The sequence below is a fragment of the Corvus hawaiiensis genome, chromosome 6, assembly GCF_020740725.1.
Source record: "Corvus hawaiiensis isolate bCorHaw1 chromosome 6, bCorHaw1.pri.cur, whole genome shotgun sequence".
Lineage (NCBI taxonomy): Eukaryota > Metazoa > Chordata > Aves > Passeriformes > Corvidae > Corvus > Corvus hawaiiensis.
Window position 1 is genome coordinate 49,544,635 of NC_063218.1, and position 23,382 is coordinate 49,568,016.

General features: G+C 42.0%; 1 protein-coding gene across 16 annotated transcripts in view; it reads right to left on the bottom strand.

Moving 5' to 3' along the window:
* Positions 1 to 918: 918 nt before the first annotated feature.
* PTPRJ (protein tyrosine phosphatase receptor type J) overlaps positions 919 to 23,382 on the bottom strand; it is a 74,280-nt gene continuing 51,816 nt past the window's right edge. For 2 of the 16 annotated variants that reach the window (XM_048307623.1, XM_048307619.1), the window contains 18 exons: positions 20,564 to 20,827; positions 19,089 to 19,355; positions 17,947 to 18,210; positions 15,397 to 15,684; positions 15,018 to 15,152; positions 12,243 to 12,453; positions 11,981 to 12,096; positions 11,323 to 11,410; positions 10,005 to 10,046; positions 9,164 to 9,172; positions 8,982 to 9,069; positions 7,786 to 7,876; positions 6,902 to 6,975; positions 6,619 to 6,753; positions 6,028 to 6,147; positions 5,514 to 5,674; positions 4,909 to 5,044; positions 919 to 4,197 (listed from right to left, as the gene is read on the bottom strand). In XM_048307623.1, the coding sequence (XP_048163580.1) occupies positions 4,039 to 4,197; positions 4,909 to 5,044; positions 5,514 to 5,674; positions 6,028 to 6,147; positions 6,619 to 6,753; positions 6,902 to 6,975; positions 7,786 to 7,876; positions 8,982 to 9,069; positions 9,164 to 9,172; positions 10,005 to 10,046; positions 11,323 to 11,410; positions 11,981 to 12,096; positions 12,243 to 12,453; positions 15,018 to 15,152; positions 15,397 to 15,684; positions 17,947 to 18,210; positions 19,089 to 19,355; positions 20,564 to 20,827 (2,648 nt within the window). In that variant the 3' untranslated portion in view covers positions 919 to 4,038. Of the gene's footprint in view, positions 4,198 to 4,908; positions 5,045 to 5,513; positions 5,675 to 6,027; positions 6,148 to 6,618; positions 6,754 to 6,901; positions 6,976 to 7,785; positions 7,877 to 8,981; positions 9,070 to 9,163; positions 9,173 to 10,004; positions 10,047 to 11,322; positions 11,411 to 11,980; positions 12,097 to 12,242; positions 12,454 to 15,017; positions 15,153 to 15,396; positions 15,685 to 17,946; positions 18,211 to 19,088; positions 19,356 to 20,563; positions 20,828 to 21,965; positions 22,230 to 22,826; positions 23,094 to 23,382 lie in introns of all 16 variants that reach the window. The other 14 variants (XM_048307615.1, XM_048307616.1, XM_048307609.1 and 11 more) reach the window with 14 other exon arrangements.

The window sequence follows — 23,382 nt, forward strand, 5'->3', positions numbered from 1 at the left end:
GTAAAACTAACACACGACAAGACCAGGTACAGAATGTGATTCCCAGATATTCAGGTTCATCTCTACCCACCCAAACAGACAAAGGCTCCAAATGACAGCCAAAACAGCTGGCTTTCCTGAAGTTCTAATATTACAAGGCTAAGACCACCGTCATGTGGCTGGCACATGGTCCCACCGAGTAATGACAAGACAATCACACTTGGCTCTTCCCATCTCACCATGCAGGCGCTTCAGAAACAGAACACAGCAGTTGCCATGGAGGATCACAAGATTTACTCCAGTGTAAGCACCCTGTGATGAACTGGAGAGCTGCTGTGTGCCAGTATCACACTCCAGGCATGTGATCCTCCTCAGGAGTGATTCAGATGGCAGTCAGGAATGGCAACTAAATAATTTTAGGAGAAAGGGACTTCAGTGAGATAATCTTCTATGCATCTACAGACAGGTGATCTGTAATCCAGCAGCCAGCTATAACATCGCAAAGGTATTTCTGCATCTCCTTCTATCACCACCTCCAGACAACACAAAGAGATGAAAAAGTCCTCACTCTTGTTTCTCTGGAAGCAAAGAAATCCTAGAAACATTGGTCCTCCCCCAAGGCTATTTCAGTGAATGGAAATCTTTTGATGGACCTTGGATGATGGTCCCGTTTCTTTACCTGGAATCAAGCTGTTCATTTAGAGAAGCTACCAACTGCCAGGACACAGTAATATCAGATCCAGGGCCTGCCAGGGAAGTCTGAAAGACAGATTAACACCCTCCCAAGGAGCTCCAGTGACTGCAATACACAACTGACTCAAGTGCCACCCCAGAGGATGGGGGCACACTTTCCATTATGAAGTCCTTATGAAATGGGTATTTTAGCAAATTAATTTTATTCAAAACAAAATCCCAACAAAGGAAAAATAAGACAAAAAGTGCTCTGGGATGATGCTTTTTAATTGTTATTTTTATATTTTTAAAAACAAATCAAACCATTAAAAATATTACAGACATGTACTGAAATTTCCTGTACAACAAATATGAAAACAATAAAATTTGTACATCATTTCAAGATATTCAACAGTCACTTATTTGAAACACATCAACTTTTCCCTTCTTAAGCAGGCCCCAAATGGGAAAAAAGGGTAGAACAGAAATGCAAGAGATGGCAATTGTCACACAGTGGAGCTTTCAGTGGACAGCTTTAAATAAGCAACAGTGAGAGAAAACACTGACCAAAGAGACCAGATCTCAGCAATTATAACACAGAGAACATCAGAGGGCAGGCAGAAAACATTTACGGGAATTCAAGTCACCTTGACCAAGACAGATCCACAAGGTAGTGGAGCATGACCTGTAGTCCTCCTCTTCCTGCAGAGACATCCTACAAGGAATGTCCTCCTTATTCACACTGACACTATGCCCAACCATATGTTTACAACAGCTTAAGCCTTGCCAGCTTTTTCCACCTATACACAGAATCAACAGGTCATTTACTTCAACCTTCAGTCTCCTCTCACAATGAACCAGTTTTGAAAAAACACCTGCGTACAGTTCTTTAAAAATGGATACTCATTAGATGATGGCACAAGTGAGAATTTGATGCCTGCTTCCAATACCAAAATAATGGGACAGATCCATCTGTTTTCTGTAAGAGGATCTGGGCAGTGGTTAGGCAGAAACACATACTGTCCTAGCTTGTTTTCTGATGTTCTGCTGCAACAGAATAGAAACAACATGATCTAGCATGGAAGACTCATCTCCCTCTCCTCTATGCTATACAAAGCAAGGGCCTTCTGGAGCAAAAGAGCACTTGCCACCCTAAGGCAGCAAGTTCTTGGGAGATCTGGAATAACGAATACTGGCTCTGTGCTCTGCACAGATGTGCAGTAACTGAAAGAGTAAGAGAGTTAAAGAAAATAACATGACTGCAAAGCGCAGAATTTCCTCCCTCCCAGTTCCTTTGGAATGGTTCTGTTTGGTCCGAGTGGTTTATCTTTGTCATCTGACAGCAGCTTAGGAAGAATGCAGGTGAGAGATCCACTTTCTGGGCTGCCAGTTTGGATGGAGGTGGGCAGGATCATCAACCTCATGATGAGGGTCTTTTAAAGTATTTCCAGAGAAAGAGAAACAAAATTATATTCAAGAACCCACAAGTGGCTGCTACAAAGAAAAAAAACCAACAAACTACAAACAACCAAACCAAACCCCAAAACCTACCAACCAAAAGTGCACTGTGGTTTGTTCCTCCAGTTTTGCTTATGCAGCACACCACAGTTTCACACCAGGTTGTGAAAAATTCCTCAGGATATTTGTAAAGTTACAGTTGTGCACCAGGAATTCCTATGTTCTCCTTCAGCTGACACTGGAGGACCTGTGAGGCTGCCAGGTTCCACTGTAAAGCCACATATACTCCTAGCATCTGTAGCTTTTCCTGACAACTCTACTAAAACAAAAACCGCCAAAACGACGACAACAAAAAAGCAGCAGAATTCCAGGGACTCTGGTTATTAAACCTTCATAAGATTTTTTCCCTGCTTTATCGCTATTCTATAGCATTATTCATAAACTTCATATTCATCTGCAATGCAACCAGTGCAACAATCCAAAACCCAAAAAACAGACCCTCCCCCCACCCCAAGCTATGTAAGTCCTTCATTGGTAATGCCTTCCTAAGTCTAACAGTTATGTACCAGCAAAATAAATCCAATCTGATCCTTGACTTGTGAAATCAGCAAACCGGGGATTTCTGCTTGTTCCTTCTGTTTCTAAAAGGATCAGTCAAAACAAAAGCAGCAGTATATTGCAAATAATTACAAAACAATTACACTGGATCAGTGAGATGCAGGCAGGTAAGATGTGTCTCAGTTTTGAATGGCTAAAACAACCAAGAAATTTGTCTTTACAGCAGAACTTTGTGCAATGTCTTTTGGTAGAAATGGTAAAGCCACTCGATCCGTTTGGGAGTGCTTCAACACTTGGAACCTTAGTTTCAACATTTTCACAGATTTATATACTTGAGGAAAAACAACAACAATGATAAAAAGACACCAACCTGAGAAAAACTCTATTAGAGTGAGCATTATTCAGTAAATCATATATTGCACCTTTAAATAAATCATTATAAATTGTATAAAAACAGAATATCAGCCAGGAACAGGGAGGAGCTATTCTGTCCTTCATCCACACCCCCACACACTCCCCCGCACACACATTCACAGATTCACTTGCTCTGTTTGTAACTACAGTTAAAGCTCGGAGTGACAGACCACACTCCTTTTTCCTCTGGCAGAGGCACCGAAACATTAAGGCAGGGGATATTTGTGGTGAAATGCAAAAACAAAGCTCAGCTCCAAACTTCTGGAGAGTCCTGCCAACAGTGCAACTACAGTTAAGTTTGACATAAGCCTTATTTAAAAATCTGTGTTCTCATTAAGAGTTTCAGTACAAAAATAGAATCTCTGCTGTTTTTTTTCCTAGAGTAGCAACTAGAAAAGGCACAATTTCCAAGTATAAATGTCCATTTGAAGGAGCCATTTGTACTCCTTTTTTAAATAAAAAGGAACACAGAAAAAAACAGATCACAGAGGCACATATCTATTAACTAAGTAACCAGATACAGTAGATAAAATATGTTCCTGAAACTTATAATTAAATATATTCAAACAGCCCACAAACCTGGTGTCTGTAAATGAAATCATATAAAACTGTAATAAAAAGCTTGTGTTATTATTTCAATATTTAAATTCTAGTTCACTGTTCATACTGCAAATGCTATTTCACCTATCAGTACTGTTAAATTCCCAAGAAAAAGCAAGATTCCGCTGTTAACTTTAAAAAGTTTTGCTTGGGTTTTGTTGTTTGGGTTGTTTTAACATCAATCTGCAGCTCCTGCCAGCATTGTGTTTTTCCTCCTGTAGATCACACCTTTGAATGCAGACAGAACTGGAGAAGCCAGACATGAGACACTGCACACAATTCCAGAAAACACGAGTCGAACACCTCCCTTTCCTATGGGCAGGTAGCACCTCCTGGAGGCACTGGGCTCCTTCTGGGCTATGTGTGGTAGCCATTGGCCTTCCCAAAGGCTGGCCCAGGTGCGAAGTTTTCATAGATTGCCATTGCTGTCACGTTTTGGTAGATAAGGTCAGTTTTCCTCTCTCTCTGGGATCTAATGATATCCATGACACACTGGTTTAGGAAGATGTACTGGTCCTGATGGGAGAAAAAGAGAACATAATGCATTTCTAAAAAATACCTGATTTTGGAAGTAATTCTGCTTCTGAATATAGGTTTGGCTACTGCACTGTTATCACAGAGCTTGTTTTAGAACTTTTATGTATAGTTCATAGAAAACAGAGCTGGAAAGGACCTCATGATGTCATCTGATCAATGCCCCCCATAAAAAAACGAGGATCAAGTCTTGCTGTCTAGAACTAGGATCTGTCATGCCTAACGCTATCCCAACAGACTTGCATGATGGAGATTTTACACCCTTTTTCAAATCAGCTTGAGTTAGTCCACACACCTTTCTGGATCAAAGTGATAATTCCAGCAGGAACACTTGGATTCCTGCAGAACACAAAAGCAAAGATGCACACCGAGACCACTTGACTCCACATAATTCTGGCTCACAGCTAAAGGATAAAACCCACATGGCTAAAAAAGTCTGCAAAAAAGTCTGCCTCAGGATTTGATTCCTTCCAGCTGCAAATGCCAGTCCTGCAAAGTACTCCGCAAGGAGATTGCTTGAATGTACTATGGTCCCTGGCTGCAACTACTTTTTGTGGGGATGAGGCAGGAAGGAGGGAAGTTAAATGAAGAACAATTTTATCTCCTTAATATCTTATCTTCCTGTAATTCAGACTACATCCGGACGATTATGCACACTTGAGGAATGTGCTGCTGGATGGGAGAGAGCCTCACCTCAGTCTGCACCATGAGGGGTCGGTGCATGCGGAGATCGTACACCACCCCGTACACATCCACCGTGCTCTCCATCTCCATCTGCTGGATCAGGCGGTCGATGGCAATGAACGTCCCCGTCCTCCCAACGCCAGCGCTGCAATGACACCGACAGGCTGTTCGTCCTTGCTCTCAACCACCTGCTCACTGCTGGCCTCCTGAAAAGCCAGTCAGGCCAGGATGATGCTTCCTACTATTTCAGCAGCATGGGTAATAGAAGTCTTGGCAGCACAGAGGGGTGGCTCTTACCACCACCAAGAGAGGCTTCTCAGCCTTACAACATGTGCACAGGATTACATATTTAAGCTCTTGAAAGGACAACTTTTCCAGCTCAGTTTTCCAAGCTAGGAGAGATGCTCTGTTCTAATGACATTTTGTATCACTTCCTTTGCTATCTACACAGCACTCCTAGTTTCTGAAGCACAGGGCCAAGGTTTTAGTATGGCAGGATAAATAGCCCATGTCCTTAGGCAAAGAGACTTTGGTTTTAATCCCACTGAAATAGAACTGGCTGTAAAAGAACCCATGAGACAAAAGTGTGTCTGACAGAAACACCTTCTTCCTACCTGCAGTGCACCAGAGTAGGAGAGTCCATTGGATTCTGGCTGTTGTACTCGTGAACAAGGTGCCTGAAGTTGATGAGAAGGTCTGTTGTCTCTGGCACTCCGTGATCTGGCCAGGAGGTGAAATGGAACTGGCGCACCATGTGGCTCTCAGGGGTGTTGGACTGCAGAAATAGACATTAAAATAAAACAACCAACAGAACAACAAAAAAGACAATGAAAACTGGCTTCAGAGGAGCAACAGTTGGGCTTCCTGACACAGGCCAAGCTCAGCTTCATCAAAGATGCCTGTTACAAACTATGCAGTGATTTGACCAACGACATTCCAGTTTCCCTCTTCCTTCTGCTGTGGTAGAGAATACTTTGAAATAATTTCCTTTTACTTTACTCCAAGCTCATATCTGCTGCAGTTTATTTGCTGATGGGGCTAACTGTTCAGTGCAGAAGATATTACAGCTATCTGCATAAGCACAAGGTCATTTACACACTAACAACCAACAATCAAGGCAGTCCTTACCTTTTCTACAGTGAAGTCCCTTATTGTCCATTCCGGAAGGACAACTTCTGAGACCATTGTCACAATAATGTCACCATAGCTCTTGGGCTGTTTGTCTGGCCAGTACTGCTCACATTTTGTCTAAGAAGAGAGTTACAAAGTTAGACACATCACACACAGCAACGAAGCAACTCACTTTTAAGTAACACACCACCTGAAGCAGGGCTAGAAGGCATGTCACCCTTCTCAAGGCCTATTCCAGGGCAAGAGAAGATCTACCAAAACCATTCTTTAGAGAGAAGAACCCACCCTAAATGAATGTGTAATTCCACAACCCTCCTGACAATCTGTTCTGGTAGTCAGCAGATATAAAAAGAGGAAAAAGCTAAAAAAAAACCAACAAAAAAAACCAAAAACAAAAACCAAAAAACCCCAAAACAAAACAAAACAACAACAAAAAAGAAAACTGCTTTTTTAATTTAGAAAACAGTCTTCCACCAAGAGGATGGTTGTTAAAAGATAGTCGTCAGTCTCCAAACCACTAAGGTAACAACAAAATTAGAAGAGATGCAGCTGCCTTCAAGAGACAATTCAGTACTGATAACAACATACCCGGGCTTGTTCCATACATTTTGTCAACATAACAATAGAGTAGATACTCTTTTCCCAAATCATTCGCCAGAAGTCGTCTATAGTATTGGGTAACGGACCCTGTGCAGCAATAAATGCCTTCTTTGAGTTATAGCCCTAGGAAGAAAAAAACAAAAGAAATAAATATATATATACCCACACATCAGTGAGAAATAAAAGCTGATTTTAAACATCAGCATGAGCTCTTATGCCTAAATCAAAAAAATTCACAATATATTTAATTTCAGCTAAAAAAGCAACTTACAGGCATATAGTTTGCATTAATATAATCACCAGTTCCAGAGCTTTGATTTGAAAGTTTAACACGAGAAATATCATCTGCAGAAAGAAAAAAGGAAAAGAAAATTATGAATTTTAGAACTAGAACCTTTCAGCAAAATATTGTTTATTTATAAATGCATGGTTTCTAAGTAAAAGGTGTTCTAGAACAATGTGCATTTTAAGAATAAGAATATAACTTTAGGAATCATAAATAGCAGTAGCCTTCAGAAAAAGGAGTGGCCAGGATAAACACTCTAGAAACACAGATTATTTTGGTTTTAAACACAGTTTGGTTTTGCCCATTTATATATTTTTAATCCAACACAAAATTTACTACCGTTTTAATTACTAGATACAAAAAAAGTGATTTGTCTCCTGCTACCATGGCAGCTGATATTTTTCCTCCAAAGCATCCTTAAGTACCTGTCACTGTTCACTTTTCAATTAATTCTGACACCTTGCTACATTGGGATGCCCACTGGCAGCTTGACAGGGCTTAAACTCTTACTTCATCTGCAAAGCTGACCAGCAGGGTCTTAATATTTCTCATAGCTCTGCACATTTGTTTGTCTGTGGTCAACTGTTATCCTCTTGTGCTTTCAGCCTGGATTGCATCTGTCTCACAAATGGAAAATTAAAGTCAAGGGAAAGTTCTTTAAAGAAGCTTTCTGAAGAAATATCCTTGAGGGAAGGCTCCTTCAGGTTTGCTTATACACTGACTTCAGGAAAGCAGCAGTCCAAATTCATTCATTTGGAAAACGACATTTGAAACCTCTGGGTACTATTAAAATCCAGATTAGCCAAACCCAATGGTTTTCACTTAAAACTCAACCAGTAGAAGTTGCAAACCCAAAGAGAGTAACTCACATGGTAAGACGTTGTTGTATCTATTTTTCCCCCTGTTCTCAGGAAGTTCAGCAGCAAATTTGGGCTGATGAACACCAGCAGACTTGAGTTCCTGCAATAAAAAGAGGATTCATGAGCACCTGGTCCTGGTTCAGCAATCATATAGAAACGTGACAAACAGAAAAATAGTCCAAACACTCATGTCCTGTGCTGTAAAAGTAGGCATGTTACACTGGGATATATGTCAATAAAAATCATCTTATTACAGAGTGGGAGGGTGACAGTGGCAAATCTGATAAGAGAAGGGATTAATACAGAAGGTAGGAATAGCAGCATGTTCAAAACCCACAGATGGACTTTAAAAGCCTGGAAAGAGTTCTGTGGAAGCAGACACTGATCTCAATGGCAGCTCCTTCTGTCCCCAAGGCAGAGAACTACTGCATAAGCTCTGCAGACATTGCAAGGAGAGAGGAGCAAACACAGCACGAAGCGACTGAAGGAAGCAAAATCTGAGAGGAAGGCAAGGTGGAGCACCAGCCTGTGAAGTACAGAGAGACAGAATCTGAATAAGAAAGTCAATTAATAGCTTCAAGGAGATGAGAAAAAGAATGAGATTCTTTAACAGCAGACATGACATCACAGAATCCTCCCTGACACTTCCTTCCTGTCCTTTGGCCCTTACCACAACTGAGCTTTAGCACATTTCATAGAAAAACTCTTATGGTCAGTAAGAGAATCATAATTGCTGTTTCTCTGACTGAGCTATTCACACATGTGGTTTGCAAATCACACCCACACACTGGAGAAGTTGGTGAGATTAGCAACAGACCTGTCTTGATTTGTATAAAAAACCCCAAAACAACCCAAGATGAGAAAACTGAAGTGCAGAGAAATTATATAGTGTCCCCTAGGCTAACTCTATATATGACTAGGGCAAGGATTCGAGACACCTGTCTGTGGTGAGAGATCTGACAAGCAGGCCATGCTACAAGCCCACAGGCAGAGATAATAATTCAGGACAGGAAGTATTTATGAGGCACTTCAACTAAATTTGGAGCTGCATAAGGGAAGGGAAGGCTACACATACAGCTTAATCATCTTTATAAAAAAGGACCCTTCTCTTCTCCTTCAGTAAGCCTTGTGCATGCTCCATAGGAAAGGATTTGTCTTTCCAAAAACATTTGTCATGAAGCTCTCTCTCCACTGAGGGCACATACCTCATACTCTTCAGCAAAACCACAGTTGGAGTCAGCTTGCTGCTTCTTAAAGTATGACTCAAAGTTCTCCACTTTAATCATTTTTGATCTAAAGTGAGAAAAGCCATGTGTCAGCAACTGGTATTAGGTAAATAAGCCATGAATTAATTCAGTTAATGTGTTAGAAAGTATGCTTTACTTACTTCTTGATTCTTCAGGAGAGGGTGAGGGGAAGAAAAAAAGGCTCATTAGACACATGCAGTTGTATTTTTCATTATGTGAATCTAAGACTGAAAGCATGACTGTTAGTTGCAGCCTCAAAACGGTGCATTTACACGGGACAGGATACCAAGCATAGCATTTAACTGCTCTGTTAAATCAGGAGAGAACAGGATCCTTCAGGAGAGGAACATCACACAAGGTGCCACTCAGCTGCTTACTCCCATTGGATTGACCCCATTCCCTGGTGTATTTTATGTCAACAAAGTCTACAGAGGTGGGATTCCATGGGATGCTCTGGCCATGGCTTTCCAACAGCACAAAAATTGGTGCCAGAATCAGTAACATGACTCAGCTGCAGTGCCTGTGACTGCCAATACATTGTGGTTACCCCCTCCATGGTCAGCTTTTATAGTCACAACATGATCAGAATTAATGGCTCAGCACAAAGTAGTCATTAAGAAAAAGAAGAATTCAGGTCACAGAACATATTTTGCCTTTGTGCACATTACGAAAAATTTGGATTGTTCCCTCAATGTGCATGAAGCCTGTATTTCATTCAAACATCCTGTTTTTCAAAACCATGTGGAGCATTTGTGTGTCTAATAGTGATTCATGAAGAGAACACTCAAATCCCTGTGGTGGCTCTAGAAGTCTCCATCAACATGATTATTTTTAGCCTGCGTGCTGGAGTCCTTCAGTTCCATGAGGAATACTTCAAAATTCTCTACAAAACTGCTCAGAAAGCAAATATCTGAGTTCCAATTAATTTTTGCAAATATCACTTGAGCTCAGAAAACAACATGAGAAAAGATATGGACTTACTTAATTGGAGAAAAGGAAACTTCATTATTTCTTTTATCTTTCCTATAAGGTGAAAGAAAACAACACAATAGGTTCACAGTAGAATTCAATGGAACGTGTATGAGATTTCTAATGACACCTATTTCCTCTGCCTGTTAAGAACAATTTCTCTTAAAGCTTCTCATTCTGTGAAAAAAACCCCAAACTCCTGAGGCAAACTTTATGTCTGGAATACAGAAAAACAACTTCATCCTTCTTTTGGTGATGATGTCCAATGGGACTGCTTCTTTCTGTTGGAACTAGAGTATAAAGTCTGGACACAAAGCACATATTTTGGTGGAAGATGCACACCTGAGGGATCTGCACCACTAGCTAATATCTCAGGAGAACTGATACCAATCCCAGAATCCCTACAGGAAGTGTTCAACAGTGATATGTCAGTCATTCACTAGTAGCTGAATGGAAAGAAATGTTCCTAGCTTTAAAGGAAGCTCTTCCCATGGTTGTACACAGCTGTTGGTTAAAATTGTGAAAATAACAGCAGTTAATCAAAGAAACTGAGAAAACTGGACTAAGGGCCCTACAGCTGACTCCAGAGAAAGGATGTACTACATGGTGAGAAGCAGGAAAAAGCCTTCATGCACTCTAACATCCCAGATTATGTGGGCAAGATTGGAAACAGAGACCAGCTCAAACTCATCAGCTTCTGGAAATTCCAGAATAGAAGTTTCATGTGACAGGCTATAAAGCAATTAAAAAGAATGACTAATTGATAATTTAAAATCAAACCATCTAAGGTACAATTACACCCAATTACTTTTAGCACAATAATTTGAGACGTTTGCTCACTTCTGACTGAATGACTTCATCACTATTCATGAATGATGAGGCACTGCCACAGGTTGCCCAGAGAAGTCGTGAATGCCCCGTCCCTGGAAGTGTTCAAGGTCAGGTTGGATGGAGCTCTGAGCAACCTGGTCTGGTGGGAGGTGTCCGTGCCCATGGCAGTGGGGTTGGAACTGGATGATCGTGAAGGTCCCTTCCAACCAAACTCATTCTATGATTCTATAATTCTGTTCCATGAATTAAGATTTATTTTGTTTAGCTCTTCTGAACTCATTAATTTGTTAAGTTTTAAGTGGGGTTAAAGTTACTTAACAACTGGTTTGATACTTCAACTCTAATCTGTAACATACAAACAACATTTTTAATACAGCGTATTTTAAAACATCTTGCCAGACGGGTATCATGACAGAGAGAGCCCTTTCTAGGAGAAAGATACTCAAGTGAAACACTGGTGCTTCTCAACACAACCAATACAATAACACACACACATTACCTTCTCCTTCTCCAGAATATGAAGCCCCCTACAGCGACTACAGCAAAGATAGCCAAAAGGCATCCAATAACCACTCCAGCAATAACACCTGATAAAAGAGAATGAGTATTACTCATTTACCTCTTCAGTAACTTCTAACTGAATCAACATGCTACAGCAGAACCTTGCCAGTGACAGAGCATGCTCCACTCTATTAAGTATCTTGTCTTTACTGTCCTTTGGCAGTTCCAGTATTGACACCTCATTAAGAATAATAACTAGAGAATGTTAAATTAATATAAAATTGGGATCAAAGGACCAGTATCTGCATGCCAATACACCTGCTTCCAGTTTAACAGAACTGTGAGAACATCAGTTGCTATCCTCTACTTGTTGTTATACCAAAGTCTCACTGTGTCATCCAATCCCTTTCAGCATGCCACGAGTAGCACAGCTTTTGGCTACTCCTGCAGGGGATTCTTACACGGAAAAAGGGGATCACTCGCAGAACTAGCAAGGTATGAATTTACACAGCAGTGCCACTGCAAAGCTAGAAGGAAACAGTTCATACAGGGAAACCAACAGGTGTTTTGATATTATGAAACTTGCCATAATTAAGGAATCTCCACACGCTGTGTATGTGCCAAGCCGCCAGTCCTATATTTGACATTAACTATACCTGGATCCTGGGGTAGTAAAACCGGTTCAGAACAGGGTGAAAATGATACATAACTATCTTCCCCCTCAATCATGTTGGCCATAAAGGTTATATTAGTGAAACCTGCAACACATGCCCTGTTGAAAAGGAGCAAGAGAAAAATAAGAACAGGTTCATTACAGGGTTTTAACAGCCTTTAGCAAGATCTGTAATCTTTCCATTAGATGATCTTTTAGATTCCAACAGCAGAAAACTTAACAAAAGAGTGGTTTGAAATAAATACCTGTATGAACGAAGAGGTATCAATGGTCCATTTTCATAGCCATACATTGTGTTTCCCTTGCCAACATTAATGATGTTTTTACCATTCCGGGAATGGGAAGAAGGTGATTCTGCCTGCTCTGTTTTTATGACATATGTAACATAGGCAGTTGTCTTCCTCTTCTTGAAATCTCTGTATGTGTTGTTCAATTTAGACTTCAAAGAGTCAGGACCTTCAGGATAAAATAAGAACATAGATACAATTCATCCCCTGATTTTGTATCAATTGCCACAGTGGCTGAGATGGTCACATTAACCACAGTTGTCATTCTTTCACAAGTACTGCCTGAAATGAAAGGCTGAGAGCAACAGATAATCTCAAGAAACCTCTTCTACTGCCGTGCAATCTACTGCACTACCTCTCCCCAGTGTTGTTTGTTTTAATTTGCTTTCGGTTTTACTTCTACCGTATATAGTGGAGCTTTTGAATAAAGGTACATGAGTGTTGGAACCTGGCATCCTCATGGACAGGCTTCACCAGCCGAGTCAGCTATATCCATATGCATCCTATCAATTCTTGTATGTAGAGAGTAAAATGCAAATGGTGTAGAAAAAGACAATCAGTATTTGGCAACATTGTGCTACTCAAACAGCAGCAGGCCTCATTCAGGGTGACACTAAACTCGTCCTGACCTTGTTCCCTGTTCTATCCTACAAGAAGTCTCACACCTAAACTGTAAGAGATGAAAGAGGTAATTTCTGCCTTTCCTTGACATAGACAAGCACTGGACAAAACACTGGCCAGAAGAGTTTCTAAGAAGACTAAGAACAGGCTACCACAGTGAGCAGCGACCAACAGGACACCATTTGCAGAACAGCACCACCTTACAGTGTCTGTTGTTACAGCAAATGAGCCCTAGAAACTTGAGGCAATTATACAGTTGAGACACATGTAACCTAAGAGGTAATAAACTAAGTCAACCTACCACTTGTCCAACAACTCAAGAGCAAGCCAACTGACAAATCTTCCCAGTGTTGAGGGATAACAGAGAATCTCATTGACAGAAGTTTGCATACCTTGCTCTCTGCTGACTCCCTTTACAAAGCTAAAAGCTCCTTCTAAAAGTGGGTATAATACTGAATTCACCTTTAAAAGAAGCCTTGCAGGAGGCTCTGAAAGGTGGAAAAGCTCTGGTAAGTTTCCCGGAGCTGGGCAGACAAGGGGTGATCTACTACCAGCAGCAAAGCTCTCCTCAACTGTAACACTGCAGCAACAGGATGCAAGGCAACTCTTCTAAAGCACTAACTTGGTCTCATCAAAAGCAGATGAGGTTGCAATTAACTCAGCTGCCTAGAAATGGGTGTTCAATACTACCTGAGATGTGTTCTGTCCTGTCTTGTCCCTAGTTTCCATTCCAATGGGATGTACATCCCTGATTATACCTGCAGCTCCTTGTGAATGCCTTGAATATCACCCTACAACATTTCAAACAGCCTTAGACACCATGCCTTACACAACAGAATAAAGTCCCCTCTGACTATCCTAAAGGTAACCATGTCTATTTTAGAACAGAGCACCACTCTCAAGAATATTTGTGCTATTTCAACATGATAAAGCTGAAGCGATGCTTGGCTGTGAGGCTGTCTTCTGCTCCCATCAAAGCACTCACTCTACATTTTTAAGTGTGGGCAACCTTCCTCCCTTATTTCTCTCAGTCACATCCTCCAGGTTCTCCTTCTTGAATACATTACAATCCAAACCACACAGGAGAATGCACCAAATCTCCTTGTGACTAACCAGGACTGGCTGAAATTACAAGCAGAGCTGCATGCAAGAGACTGACAGTCAAATCAGCAATTCAGAGGCAGCTAAGTAGGTATGGGAAAAATAGGAATTTTCTGCACTGATGTGATGAAACATATATATACACATATATATGTACACACACATGCATTTCTTGGATGTGTATTGCATGGAGAACCACTGAAGGAAGATCTGTAGTCAAAATCCTGCAAAATGGATTTCCAGTGTTGTAACAAAGGATAAGCGTGAATGTCAACTCCCACTTAGCAGAAGCTGTCTCCATCAGGTGCCTTATTCCTCCAGTGCACTGGCAAAAATGAAAAGTTGTTCAAGCGGGACCTATGCTGCAAAACTAAGTTCCGTAATTTAATGACTTATTACCAGACACTCACCTATCAGAGACATTCCCCAGTTTTGATGCTTTAAATAGACCAGTCTGATAGGCTACCCCCTAGTTTTCTGAGGCATTTAACTCCCATTAATGCTGTCAATGATTTTTAAGCCTTCCATCCGCATCCCATCTCTCTTAGTTAAAGTGTTTTGAGTAAAATCAGGAAGAAAGCTTTTTTCCTTTTAAGACCTTACTGCAGGCATATTCCAGCTGAAGAAGGGAGGAGGAAAAACAATCCATATTCCAAAGCTGCTTCTATTAGCTGCTCTGAAAATTATTCTGTGGGAGAAGAAAGGATACTATGCAATCTTGGGGAAGGGAATCACTGGCAAATCAAGATGGGAATAGCACAGGGGCAATACATATGAGATTTATGTACAAAGATAAGTCAGGCAGGAAAAGACTGACTGAAAATAGGGCCTTCTGAAAACAAGGAGTGACCTGACTTCAAGCAAGCAAGGTATTTACCTTACAATTCAAAAAAGTGATTGAAAATTCTGAGTCTGCTTTTCCTCTATCCATTCAGCACCTATTTAGAGTGTGAAACATAATGCTACCTGGTAAATTGTTTCAGCTACAAGATAATATCATGAACACCTTACCCTGATCTTCTGTTGTAATCATTACTGCGTAGGCTTCTAATGGACCATTCCGTGAATCAAAATCAGAGAATTCAACAGACAGTGAGCTGTGACTGACAGCCTTGACTGAAGGAACTTCACTTGGAGGAGGTGGGTCTATCAACAAAAATATTTTTTAGTTCAGTAAGCACTGATAAAAAGTTTTCCAAACAAGAAAAGGCTGTGAAACTGACACTGTTCACATAATGTATATTTACTGCGCATCACGTTAGACTATGCATTAATGTAGTGTTTTATTCATAATCTGCAGGCTGATAATGTAGTGCATACCAAGTCTAGTATTCTGCAATCATGAAGTTAGTATTTTTGTCCTTTTTCATTCTTGGATCTTAATGCTTACCAGAAATGCTGGTGTGACACAATTTGTCCACTGGAGAGCTTTCAGAGCCATTTGAAAGCGTTATGATAGAAACATTATAGGTGCTGAAAAAATTTAAAGATGCTGTTTGGAAGGTTTGCTCAAAGCCTTCTACTGTGCAGGGTGGAGCCAACTCTTCCCTTGAAGTATGTGTATTAGATATGTTGATTTTGAAGCCAGAGTTGTTACCAAAAGGACATTTCCACTTCAGCATTAGGAAAGGCTGCTTGGCCACTGGTTCACACAGGAAGGAATTCACTGAGACAGTTACTGCCGAAAGAAAAAAGAATAACAAAATAAGAGGAGTAAGAAATCAAACCTTGTCCTCAACAGAAAAAGCTGTCTATTTGTATGTTATGTGTATAAATGCTTGTAAAACTTCAGTATTCCCTTCCCCTTTTAAAAAGATGCCTACATGGCACCTACTGCCTACACAAGGACTTGTTACCTTATGAGGAAGACAACTATTTCACACACTAAGTACACAGACCTATTCTGTGCTCTTTAACTCCTCTACAGACAGGGTTACCGGCAAAAATTAGGCTATCTATCAAGATCAGCAATGTTTTCAAAATACTGTTCAATCCTTTAACATACTACTCCCAAGAACATTTTTATAGTATGTAGACTGCCACTAAATCCCTCCATAATTATGTAAAACTCTTAGTGGCCAACAAATAAGAAAATTAATACAATCTCTGTCCATTAAGAGCACAACAGTAGCCATCCTTAAAAGCAGCAACTAGAACAAGTCAGTTTGGGTGAGAGTCTTCCAGGACATGATATAAAAACTGCAACCTTATGACCAGATACAGAAAGACACTTAAAAAGCTAATGTAGCAGTAACACTCAGAAGAAACGTCCCTCTAAACTAAACATCTTGTAAAACTTGGCCTTCAAGATCAAAACAGTTATAAATCTGGAATTACAACACACACCAAATTTATTTCCTCTCTTGGTAAGGGAAGTATTGGGTACTTTCAAATACAGGGGTTATAGACTCATGTATTAAATTATTTTGTTATTAGAAGGGGTATTATTTTAAGAAACTAAGGTACACAATTGTCTACCAGAAGCAACAGATTTAGTAAAAATAGATGTGAGTGACTGGGACTTACTCCTACTGCATATTATAAATATTTATTTTTCTCCAGTAACACTGTCAGTTACTCCTACAAATATGGTGAAATTATAGGAGATTACAGACAAACCCTGGAACAACACCTCTGACACCTGGTGACAATGGATGCCTGGTTTCTAGAAGAGTCATGACTTTTGAACTCTATCCTGTAGGAATAGTTAGATGAAGTTATCATCAGCGCTCCATGGGAAAAGTCAGAGACCAGCATACTCCACCCTGATATGGACAAAAGAGCTAGGCTCTGTGAAAGTCATGAGGAGACCCCAGAAACACTCAGGAGTATTTTGTGACAGAAAAAAAGCAGAGGCCCAACCACGCTCCATGTTTTAGACAGACTGAGCATTATGAGTAGCCAAGCAGAACTTTCAGAGTACCAGTGACTTTCCAAGTTCATCCCAGAGCCCCTCAGAAAACCCACTCAGGAGCTCTGGGACAGATTCATTTCACCTCAGTCAAAATGGGACAGAACAAAGGAAAGGACAAGGCAGCACAGGATCACAACAAGGAGGAAAAAAGTCACAATGCCTAACACGAGGAATGCAGGAGTAACTCAGCCATCTCCTGTAAGCTGATGAGCTGAGCAAAGCAGCAGGGCTGACAGCCACACCACCCAGTGCTGTGATGCTGTTTGGGGTTTTTTACCCTTTTTCTTTTACCTATTCTCTGTATCATTTACACATGTACTTGTAGCACTGAAGCTTAGTTTCAACATTTTCCTAGGCAGAAAGACAAAATAAATTCCAGGACCCCTATCCTATCTTGGTTCTTCTTAGAAACCAAGGCTGAAACCAGCTTTCTAAGATATACTTTTGTAAACAGAGCCTGGAACTCATCCTGAGGGGGGATAATTTAGTAAGTACTAGAACTGGGGGGATTACTTTACCAGGGGAGTTCCTAATTTGGAGGTTCTTATCAGATATGCTAATTTGCAGAATCTATAAAAATGATACACGCGTCACGCACAGGGTACATCTTCGGCTACTTCTACCTGACTAATTTGTGCACCTAAGGATCCTCATATAAAGGTACTCTTTTATTACCCTAATTGTGTCTGACTTGTATTTTTAGGGCCAGAGAAAAAGGCATCAGCTGCCCAAGCCCAGCCACAGCCATGGGCCCTCCAAAGGGGGAAGTTCCCCAGGCACAATGTGCACTCTCTGGGAGCCCATCCAAATAAGAACCTGAGGGCCTCACCCAGAGGAAAGGGCAACAAAACCCCTTGCACAGAACCCCCTTCCACATATTACCACTGCTGACTCCAGGTAGGCTGTGTGCAGCACTTCTGCCTAACATAATATTGTATTTCAAACCCTGGGCAGGTGTGCAGAGCCCTGTGCTGCACAGCAAAACACAGACCAGCAGCAACAGGGATGCAAGAAACTGTGACTTACTTGTGTACAGGTCTATGGAACTTCCTTCTCCTTCTGTGGCATTATCAGCTGCTACAGCAAATACTGTGAAGTTGTACATTGTCCCAGGGATTAACTCGGTAATTTCTGCTTTGGTGTCATTGAATGTCAGGTTTCTCTTTGTATCATTTACAACCTCTATTCTGTATGTGTAGGAGTCAGAAGCACTGTCATTCACCATCCATTTTAGGATGACAGAAGTCACACCAACATATTCTGCCTTGAGATCAACAACTGGGCTGGGCTCTGTGAAAGGCAAAACAACAACTTGTTAACGTGCAGGAACAGCTGCTCACAGACATGGAACACAAGAAACACAGCCAGTGCTTCACTTCCCTCACCCCACTCGTGGTCCAGAGTGCAGGAGCACCCCAACAACATCACCAGGCACTCCTGGACTCCTTAGTTGCACCAGTGGGCAGCTAAGACAGAAGTGATGGAATGTAGCCTTGAGTGGCATTCGTCTCCCTTTGACACTCTAAAGCAGAATACATCATCACATTGCCAGAGCTCCCAGGATTTTGCTTGGAAATTCAGAGGTGTGGTTAGGAGAGATAAAAGGTTGTAGGGGGACTGGAAAAAGAACATGGCGGTCTATCTGTGTACAGCAAAAGGTAAGGAACTTCAAATATCACTGAAAAAGGAATAGAGGTTATGAAAGGTGGCAAAGGAGCAGCTTGCCTAGGTCATGCCATGAATGCACTCCGGAGCAAGTGTTATCTAAAGTTCATTCTGCTCCAGCCACAGGGCCCCAAATCACAGTATCTCTATATGGGAGCCCTTAACAACAATGTCCTGAGGCCCTGATCCCCCTAGAAGTGAAGGCAACAGATGCACCCACACAAATCCCAGGCCAGAGGAAGTTTTTGGAAAGAGCTCCTTGTGTCACAGGCCTTGGTAACCAACTTCAACAATCATTGTTTTTGAGGTGTTTGTTTTACTCTGGTTTTTCTAAGAAGGCTATGTCTCTTTCACACAAACATCTCTGACTGCAGGCACGCAAAGCACAGCACCTCTGCCTGCAACACCATTAAATTTCAGCCCATGGGCAGGTGGGCAGAGCCTTGTGCTGCACAGCAAAACACAGACAACCAGGAATAGGGATGCAAGAAACTGTGACTTACTTGTGTACAGGTCTATGGACACTCCTTCTCCTTCTGTCTTATTATCAGCTGCTACAGCAAATACTGTGAAGTTGTACATTGTCCCAGGGATTAACTCGGTAATTTCTGCTTTGGTGTCATTGAATGTCAGGAGTGACACTGTTGTATCATTTACAAACTGTATTCTGTACGTGTAGGAGTCAGAAGCACTGTCATTCATCATCCATTTTAGGATGACAGAAGTCACACCAACATATTCTGCCTTGAGATCAACAACCGAACTGGGCTCTGTGAAAGGCAAAGCAACAACTTGTTAACGTGCAGGAACAGCTGCTCACAGACATGGAACACAAGAAACACAGCCACACCAGTGCTTCACTTCCCTCACCCCACTCATGGTACAGAGTGCAGGAGCACCCCAACAACATCACCAGGCACTCCTGGAGGCTTTTGCATTAATAGCTGGGTAACAGGAAATTGAGAATGAACCATCTCAAGCATAACTCATTTTCCTTTCACAGGCAATGGCAAGAGGGGCATAGGCCACCCCGGTGCCACCACTTGCAGGGTTTCATTGCCAATGCAAAAAAGTAGGCAGGAAGAAGAGAAGAGTGGAGGGGAAAGATACTGGTGGTGCAACTTTGTACAGCAAAAAATAAGGAAGACAAAATATCACTAGAAGGGGAACAGAGGTGATGAACCAGACGCTTCTCCAATCCTCATGCCCTGCACTTCATTCCCATGGAAGAGAGACTATCTCCAGACCCTCTGGAGACCCTCTCTCCAGCACCCTATTCTTTCTGAATGTTCAAAAGCCATTACAGACAGACAGGTGAGACTTTTGGGCATTGACTGTGCAGCTAGGAATATACATGCAGGTACATTTCAGGAAAACATAAATGACAAGAACAGTCATCTATTTTCCTTCAAATGCACTATGGGGAATGATCAGGCTGGGCTACTGCCTTGCAAGCCAGCTCCAAAATGGTCCCTCCAACACCACATGTCAAGACTTTTAATACTCAATGTGGCAAGGTGCTGGGTGGCCAAAGGAGTTCTCCTCATGTAGCACTGCCTGAATCTCTCTCCTGGCTGCACCACAATGGCAGCTATAGGCCTCCAAATCACACAAGTTCACTCAGAACAATATGCTCTTTGTGGGACCCTCTTAAAATGAGAATCTCAGGCCCCCATACTCTAGGAAATAAATGCAATGCCCTCTCCCAAGTTTGGAAGAGATCAGTGCTCAGTGAAAAGTCTCTTCTCTTTGCTGACAGTCTTGGAGCAAACTTTACCAACAGGTTTCTACCAGGGCAATTCTGCTTCTACACTAACATCCTGTGCTTGGAGATTGGCCATCTCCAGCTCCAGGATGGAATCATCACCTCTGCCTGCAACAGTCTTAAATTACAACCCTTGGGCAGGTGTGCAGAGCCCTGTGCTGCACAGCAAAACACAGACCAGCAGCAACAGGGATGCAAGAAACTGTGACTTACTTGTGTACAGGTCTATGGAACTTCCTTCTCCTTCTGTCTTATCATCAGCCGCTACAGCAAATACTGTGAAGTTGTACGTTGTCCCAGGGATTAACTTGGTAATTTCTGCTTTGGTGTCATTGAACGTCAGGTTTCTCTTTGTATCATTTACAACCTCTATTCTGTACGTGTAGGAGTCAGAAGCGTTGTCATTCATCATCCATTTTAAGACGACAGAAGTCACACCAACATATTCTGCCTTGAGATCAACAACCGAGCTGGGCTCTGTGAAAGGCAAAGCAACAACCTGTCAAGACAGAGATATACAGAAAGAAGAGCCACAGCCACGATTCCCTATTCCACACAGGATGAGCACCACTTGGAGCCAAGCATCACTCCTACTGTACCAGTGCCCTGTATCAGGCATTCATGCTGAGGCATCTTTGGAATGATCACAGGAGCTCTGGGGAATATTCTGTTTCATTTCATATGCAACAATTACTTGCTTCCACAGTGGTTTTCCAGACAGAGAAACAGATGGAAATCAGGGAAGGAGACAGTGCAAGCTGATCTTGGTCAGTTAACTCGAAATTGTGCCCATGAGTCTCAATTTGAGAACTTCAGCCCAAACTCTCCTCAATATCAGGAGAAAGAAATGGGCTGCTTGAGCAGGTCCAACAGCTGGCACACCTTAGGGGGCTGTGTCTGCAAGCCCGACTCAGCATCAACCCCAGACAGATAGAACTCACCTCAGGCAGCTTAGACAAGCTTATTGACCCAGTAGCAGCTCCAGGACACACTCCTCTAAATTGCTTTGTAGAGACATTGCCTGTTCTCTTTGTATTTCTGAGCTACACACAAAAGTAGAGTCTCCTCCTATCCCATCTATTCGGTCTGCGAAAAAGGTGACTTGGCACAATGCCAACAAGGCTGGCACCACACTTGATAATGCAACCCTAGGAAGTGGGACAGTCACAGCCCACAGGAACCTCAGGCCCCAGACTGCAAGGAGCTCAAACCAATCTTTAAGAACAAAAAGTCTCTGTGACCCTGGTACCACATCCCTGTACACCACAGCTTTTGGCACGAGCTGTGATAACCCACTCCCAGAAGTGTTGTGAGGGATCTGTTCAGCCCTCAAGTGTCTGGAGGAAAAGTCATGCTATTGTAGCAGCTGGATCTCTACATAGCCTTGAGCAGACATGCTGATTAAATAACTGATTTACAGGGGGCACATACAAGCACAGAGACAATTTCAGTCCCTTTGCCAAGACTTCATTGCGTTCATGCACACAGACACCTGGAGCAAAGAAAGCAACATCACAACGAGAAATAGGACGAAGTTGGAAACCCAAAGTAAGAAAGAAGAGTGATTTGGTACAAACACATGGTTACTTGCAATTGCAAGGCACCATTTCCTTACTTGTGTACAGGTCTATGGAACTTCTTTCTCCTTCTGTGGCATTATCAGCTGCTACAGCAAATACTGTGAAGTTGTACGTTGTCCCAGGGATTAACTCAGTAATTTCTGCTTTGGTGTCATTGAATGTCAGGTTTCTCTTTGTATCATTTACAACCTCTATTCTGTATGTGTAGGAGTCAGAAGCACTGTCATTCACCATCCATTTTAAGATGACAGAAGTCACACCAACATATTCTGCCTCGAGATCAACAACCAAGCTGGGCTCTGTGAAAGGCAAAGCAACAACTTGTTAACGTGCAGGAACAGCTGCTCACAGACATGGAACACAAGAAACACAGCCAGTGCTTCACTTCCCTCACCCCACTCATGGTCCAGAGTGCAGGAGCACCCCAACAACATCACCAGGAACTCCTGGAGGCTGTTGCACCAGTGGGCAGCTAAGAGAGAACTGAAGACAAGCCATGCTGAGCAGCATTTATCTCCCTTTGACATTCCAAAGGAGAAGCTTTGGTCACCACTGAAGCTGAGCTCACAGGGAATCCAGAAAGATGGACAAGAAAGGGATGGGTATGGTCGGCAATGCAGGCAATTTCAGTTTGGTTTACTGGTTGGGTTTTGGTTTAGCTGTTGTGAAGGATTTTTCGTTTCATGGAGGGGGGCGGGTTAGAGGGAGTTTGGTGTTTAATAAGTAAGGAAATAAATCAAGGCTATGTTTCTTCTATACATTAACCACTCATTCTTAGCATCTTGCCCAGGTAAGGCTCCTATTAAATTACAACCCTTGGGCAGGTGTGCAGAGCCCTGTGCTGCACAGCAAAACACAGACCAGCAGCAACAGGGATGCAAAAAACTGTGACTTACTTGTGTACAGGTCTATGGAACTTCCTTCTCCTTCTGTCTTATTATCAGCCGCTACAGCAAATACTGTGAAGTTGTACATTGTCCCAGGGATTAACTCAGTAATTTCTGCTTTGGTGTCATTGAATGTCAGGAGTGACACTGTTGTATCATTTACAAACTGTATCCTGTACGTGTAGGAGTCAGAAGCACTGTCATTCATCATCCATTTTAAGATGACAGAAGTCACACCAACATATTCTGCCTCGAGATCAACAACCAAGCTGGGCTCTGTGAAAGGCAAAGCAACAACTTGTTAATGTGCAGGAACAGCTGCTCACAGACATGGAACACAAGAAACACAGCCACACCAGTGCTTCACTGGGCAGCTAAAAGAGAACTGAAGACAAGTCATTCTGAGGGGCATTCATCTCCCTTTGACACCCCAAAACATAAGCACAGGCCATCACAGTGACTGAAGTCCCATGTCCTCCCTTGGGAATCCAGAGGTGGGCAGGAAAGTGATAGAGTGGAATGGAATATTTACTTAGAAGGAACCTAGAACTATCCTAGTCCAATT